General features: G+C 31.1%; 1 protein-coding gene across 1 annotated transcript; it reads right to left on the reverse strand.

The window, feature by feature from the left end:
- Positions 1 to 2,926: 2,926 nt before the first annotated feature.
- On the reverse strand, positions 2,927 to 5,887 carry LOC131367364 (uncharacterized). Its single transcript, XM_058412739.1, has 8 exons — positions 5,680 to 5,887; positions 5,460 to 5,483; positions 5,164 to 5,353; positions 4,807 to 5,012; positions 4,268 to 4,457; positions 3,877 to 4,102; positions 3,666 to 3,718; positions 2,927 to 3,447 (listed from the first exon to the last, which is right to left on the reverse strand). The coding sequence occupies exons 2-6, from the start codon at positions 5,460 to 5,462 to the stop codon at positions 4,038 to 4,040; spliced, it is 654 nt and encodes a 217-aa protein (XP_058268722.1). The 5' UTR covers positions 5,463 to 5,483; positions 5,680 to 5,887; the 3' UTR covers positions 2,927 to 3,447; positions 3,666 to 3,718; positions 3,877 to 4,037.
- Positions 5,888 to 6,565: the final 678 nt, after the last annotated feature.

Consider the following 6,565-nt stretch of genomic DNA (forward strand, 5'->3'; position numbering starts at 1 on the left):
GAATGAAATGTCAACACTGTAAGGAAAAATGTTGCTAGTAAATGCGCAGAACAACTTTGGTCATGAGCGAGGCAGAGACTGCAGAACTGAGGGTGTGTTGCAAATTGTGTTGATCCTTGTCCTGTCTTTAATAAATTGCAGACATAGTCCACCAAAGCCAGTGGTGGTGTGGAATTTCTTTGTGGTGCGAGACGAAGTACGCTACACTCCTATATTAAGAAAATGTCACTGAAAATGTTGCTATTTTTAAAAAAAAAAAAGTGTCTTTTGAGCATCGTAAACATTAACAGCTCTTTAACAGATGAAGCAATCGCCATGCAGGCCTCTAATTAATAGTTCATTCATTGCTGTAAGCTCATTTATTAGTAGAGAGGCCGGACTTTCCACTGTTTATACTGTGAGCAGCCATGTGGTTTTGAAATGTGGAAGAAACTGGTAGATGAGAAGATTACCCCAATTGGATAAGTTAAAATCTCAAGCTTAGAATTGTTTTTTTTTGTAGTTGTTGTTTTTTGTATTTTTATTTTACTTTTTAAGTTATATATTTTTTATTTTAATAACTTTGTTTATTATTTAGAAAAAAATATTTTTATTTATTTATTTATTTATTTATTTTAATTAATTAATTAGTTAGTTAGTTTGGATTTTACATGCTTTTTTATTTATAGATTAAAATTTAAAAAAAAATGTGGAAGAAACTATACAAAGTGAAGTTGATACCTCTAGTTTAGGAGTTTTTTTTATATTTACTTATTTATTTTTTATTTATTTGTTGATTTGTTTGTTTTACAAAGTGCCTCAAAACTTGGTTCAATTGCAGCATGAGTCTTAATTTTAAAACTTTTTAAATCTTAGATCTTACAGAAACAATTTATTAATAGTTTACTAACAAAAATTTGATCCCTAAGAATATGGAGGTGTTACACTAACTAACACTCCCTTCAACATTTCTTTATTTCTTCATTTATTTGAAAAATTAAAAGTGTACATGAGTTTGACTTATTAATTATACTTGACTGACAAAAACTAAATAATTATCAGGTTCATGTTTTAAAAAAAAAAAATCCCCAGTTCACTAAATACAGGAGTTCATGGTAAAACACTGGGACTAAAATAAACATCTATTCATACCACAGTGAAAAAGTCAGAATCAGAATTTTCTGATTATTCTTTTTTTATTTATTTTATTATTCTCTTGTATTATCTTGCTTGTTTGTGAAGTTATCAGTCACAGTTTAACCATTTTATTTAAACTTTAGAGTAAAGTACTGTCAAATACAACTTTAGCAGAAATATTATAGGTGAAATACATTCACATATAAAACAGTATGAAATCTGCTTCTTTCATCCTCAGAGGCGTGGCCCGTCTGTCCGTCCATCAGCAACAGCATCCGGTCAGCTGATCAGGATCGCTGATTCAAATACTGCCACATAAATATAATATTTAATTATGGCATTATGGTCAAAGGTGTGTGTATATCCAGGAGTTTACATCAGATTTGAAGCCGCCTCAGCTAATCAGATATTAGAACTGTATCTAGGTAATTATTGTTGGGTTACTATGCAGTTGTATGTGAAGTGTAATAACATGCAGGAATTAAGCATTAAACATTAAAATCCTCTCAGTGTGTTTCCTGTAGTTTAAAATGAGTAATCATACTTACAGAATTGTTTAAGATGACCCCTCCTGTGCCTGTAAAGAAACATAAGCATGAAACCCACATTATTAATACTTAGACTTGTAATAATTACATGCCCATGTATTTAGTATCTAGACTGGTGGCTCATTGAAGATTAACAAACACATTACACAAGATATTTTGTAGCGTAGAATAAATACAGTATTACTGTTACACCAAGAACCTCCATGGAGAAATGAATGCAGTTGTAGTTAAAAAAAATAATAATACTCTGGTTCTTTCTTCATTAGTTCTACAACATTGTCTTTAAATGATTCAGACACTCCATCTTTCTTCCTATAAATTGCAAATTTCTTTTCTCCAGAAAAGTTCTCCACAGTGTCAAAGCATTTTTGACCTGGACTGGAACTAAAAGTACACATAGTACAATCCAGCATGATGTATCCCTGAGGATCCCTAAAGATGTCTCCAATGTCAGAATTTCCACTGAAGTCATCGTCAGAGCCTTTAACAACACTGAAGCCATTTGGCTCATATCCCAGTCCAGTCCACCAGTTATTTAATAATGAAGCATACAAAAAACACACACACACAACACATACAGTATGTTTTATAAATACTGTATGCAATACACTTAAATTAAAGGGCAGTAACCCTACAGAAATATATAGACACTCACCATTATTTATGCTGAACACAGTCACTGTATAATATATAACATATACGGTCAGTTACTGTTAAATATTCTAAACATCTCATCTTAACAAAACAATAAAGATAACACAACAGCACCAAAACAATAAATAAATAATGTGTAATAAAACTAAAATAGATTATATAGTAGATATTTAATAAAAGTATGTATAAAGAGTATATTTGACTGATGGAATCTTTTGTTCCACTGCAGTATCTGCCTGAAAGAGGAAGTAAAAGTGTTTAGAAAAGGAAGGCGCTTGTTCAGACTTCCTGAGTATGTTTGTTTCAAATCCAACTGCCTATGAACAACCACATCCTGTCACGAAAGAAGTGTAATGTTAAACATACATTAATGTTAAAATACAATTAATTAGTAAAGTTTTGCTGTAGTGTTACTTCACCTACTGTAAAGTCTCTTTGTATTATTTGTTAATAATATTCTGCACAGCATTCGACTAAAACATAAAAATTACACAGGGAAATGCTAAAGCATGGTAAATAAAGTGTGATTTGTTGCTAAATTGTTTATTAATCATTCTATTGCAGTTCTATTTCAATCACCAGATGATTAAATCACAGCAGACACTCACTTTAACATTTCTTTATCTCTTTATTGATTTGGATTCTTTAGACAGTCAATAAGCTGAGCTAAAATAAAAAGAGTACAAGTGTGTGACTCATTCATCTAGCATGACTGATCAGAACTAAATAACTATCAGGTTCTTATCCATTGTAATTAATTAATAATAATATCCAGTTCAATAACTACAGACAGAGTGCATGGTGATGCACTGAGACTAAAACAAACATCTATTCATACTACAGTGAAAAAGTCAGTAAAATGTCAGTCAAGATTTTAAAATAAAATTATTTTAACTTGCTTGTTAGCTGTTGCTGTTTAGCTTGCTTTTGAAGTAATCAGTCAGTAGCTATTATTTTAAAATAAGAGTAAATACAGACAAATACAGCTATAGCAGAAATATTATTGATGAAACACATTCACATATAAAACAGAATGAAATCTGCTTCTTTCATCCTCAGAGGCGTGGCCCATCTGTCCGTCCATCAGCAACAGCATCCGGTCAGCTGATCAGGATCACTGATTTAAATCCTGGCACATAAATACAATATTTAATTATGGCAACATGGTCAGAGGTGTGTGTATATCCAGGAGTTCACAACAGCTTTGAAGCTGCCTCAGCTAATCAGATATTAGAACTGTATCTATGTAATTATTGTTGAATTACGACACAGTGTTGGGTTATTACACACTAAGTGTAGTGTAATAATATGCAGAAAATTAAGCATTAAACATTAAAATCCACTCACAGTGTTTCCAGTAGTTACAACTGAAGTTGTTTACGATCTTCTCTCCCGTCTTTCTAAAGAATCATACGCGTGAAGCCCACATTATTAATACTTAAACTTGTAATAATTACATGCACATGTATTTAGTAGTGAATAGACTGGCAGCTCATTGAAGATTAACAGATTCACATTACACAAGACATTTTGTAGAGTAGCATAAATGCAGTATTACCGTTACACCAAGAACCTCCATGGCGAAATGAATGCAGTTGTAGGTTAAAAGATCATACACTGGATTTGTCCTGATTAGTTTTTTAATATTGTCTTCAAGTGATGCAAAGTTTACACCTTTCTTCCTATAAACTGCAAATTTCTGTCCTCCAGAAAAGCCCTCTATATTGTCAAACCTGGGCTAGGATTGCTTGATGAGCCGGAGGATCTTGATTGTGTAGTCTTTTCTGTAATAAGGAAATACAAAAATCCCAATAAATACAGCACTTAATATTAATTATACTATTCCAGCTTATGAATCACTGTGAAACAGAAACAGTTTTATACATTTAGTTATATTGTAAGTTTTTGTAGGTTGTTGTATTATATATAATTCTAAAATTATGTTTTACTTCTGAAATGAACAATCTCCTCTTTTTTATAGTACACTCCAGCATGATATATCGCTGGGATATCTGATTTCACAATAAAGAGGTCTCCAATTTCAGAATTTCCACTGTAGTCATCATCAAAGTATTTGACACGACTGAAACCCCTTGGAGCATGTCCCAGTCCAGTCAGCAAGTTGTCCTGGGTTAATTGCTACAAAAACAAAACAAAAAAGAACATTATACATACAGTGTGTTTCATAAGTACAATATGTAATACAGTTAATTAGGAGGGCAGTAATTCATTTCTAAAGATTTCCTGTAGCGTTACTCTACTTTTATTTTAGACTTACTATATTGTTCATTAATAATGATCTGGACATTATTAGAGTAAAAGGACATGGAATTACAAATGAAAATACTAAAGCATGTTACATAAAGTGTTTTTTTTGCTGCAAAATTGTTTATCAAATTTGCCATTGCAGTTCTACTTCTATTACCAGTTCATTATATATATATATATATGTGTGTGTTTTTTTGAGAATATTTATTTGTAGTATTACCATTACACAAAGAACGTCCGAGGCAAAATGAATGCTGTTGTAGTATTCAATGTGAAACTGCGGCTTTGTTGCCACTAGTTTATGAAAATTCTGTTTGACGGTATATTCAGAGATTTCATCTTTCTTCCTATAAATTGCAAATTTCTTTCCTCTAGAAAAGACCTCCACCTTGTCAAAGTGTATTTGATCTTGACTGGAACTTGCTTCTGCAATACAGAAATAGAAAAATCTGAATAAATGCAGAGCTTAATATTAATTATTCAATTCCAGTTAATGCCTTACTGTGATACGGAAAACAGTCATTTTAATTATTTTAGTTTCTGAATGATAATGTATGATTATAAAATGATGTTTTACTCATGAAGTGAAGAATCTCATCTTTAGAATAGTACACTCCAGCATGATAGAACTCTCTATCATCTGTTTCTATAACAAAGAGGTCTCCAATTTTGGAATTTCCCTTGTAGTCATCATTATAGTTTTTGACAAGACTGAAGCGGTCCGGATCATATCCTAGTTCTATCCACAAGATGTGACATGGAGATTCCTACAAAAAAAAAAACAAAAAAAAAAACACCAACAATACATAAATTCTGTATGTAATGAAATTACTAAGAAATGCAGTAACACTACAGAACTATAGATGCACTCACCATTATCGATGCTCAATACAGTCACTGTACAATGTATAAAACACACTGTCAGTTACTGTTAAATATTCTAATCATCTCATCATAACAAAACAAAAATGATAACACAACAGAATTGAAACAATAACAAATAATTTGTAAGAAATCTAATATAAATAGATTATTAGAAAATTTTATAGAAGTATGTGTAAAGTATAAAGTATATTTTTTTAACGGACCGTACCGTTTGTTTCACTGCTGTCGCTGATGTATTTGCCTTGATGAGAAAGTAAACGTGCTCAGAACAGGAAGATGCTGGCCACAAGACTATATATAGCTTGTATAAAACTCAGACTTCCTGAGTTTGTTCCAACCTAAGCCTGAACAACCACACCCTGTCACAAAGGAACAAAAAGTCTTTTAGGGTAGTGATGATCTGAAACAGAAGTGTAATGTGAAACACAAGAAAATTCATTATTATTCATTATCTGGACATAATTAGAATAAAACACATGGAAGTACACATGGAAATTCTAAATCAGGTTAAATGAACTGTGTTTTGTTGCTAAACTCTGATTAAGCTTGCTATCAGTTCAAATTCTGTCACCTGTTTAGTATATATATATATATATATATATATATATATATATATATATATATATATATATATATATATATATAGAACTCTTTATAGAGAGAGAGAGAGAGAGTGAGAGATTGGGTATTTTCCACTGTTTTTACTGTGAGCAGCCATGTTGTTTTGTTTTCACTCTGTAAATGTGAAAGAAACTGGTAGTTGAGAAAATTTCCCGAAGAGGAAAAGTTAAAATTTTGAGGAGTTGTTTTATTTATTTATTTGTTTGTTTGTTAGTTAAATAAAAAAAGTCACCTGCTGTCACCTGTTTAGTATATATATATATATATATATATATATATATATATATATATATATATATATATATATGTATATATATATATATATATATATATATATATATATATATGCATGTAAGTGTGTGTGTGTGTGTGAGAGAGCCATGTACTGTGAGCAGCCATGTTGTTTTGTTTTCACGCATGTTGTTTTTGTTTTTGAGCTACGCATGCTACAGAACAATAAATATTATACAAAA

This window comes from Hemibagrus wyckioides, linkage group LG16, assembly GCF_019097595.1.
Source record: "Hemibagrus wyckioides isolate EC202008001 linkage group LG16, SWU_Hwy_1.0, whole genome shotgun sequence".
Taxonomy (NCBI): domain Eukaryota; kingdom Metazoa; phylum Chordata; class Actinopteri; order Siluriformes; family Bagridae; genus Hemibagrus; species Hemibagrus wyckioides.

What these genes read in the sequence shown, in the direction of transcription:
- LOC131367364 (XM_058412739.1), bottom strand. An exon ending in TGAGATTCTTCACTTCATGA is followed by an intron (nt 5,013 to 5,163) that starts GTAAAACATCAT and finishes TCTGTATTGCAG; the next exon opens with AAGCAAGTTCCAGTCAAGAT. An exon ending in CGGACGTTCTTTGTGTAATG is followed by an intron (nt 4,458 to 4,806) that starts GTAATACTACAA and finishes TTGTTTTTGTAG; the next exon opens with CAATTAACCCAGGACAACTT.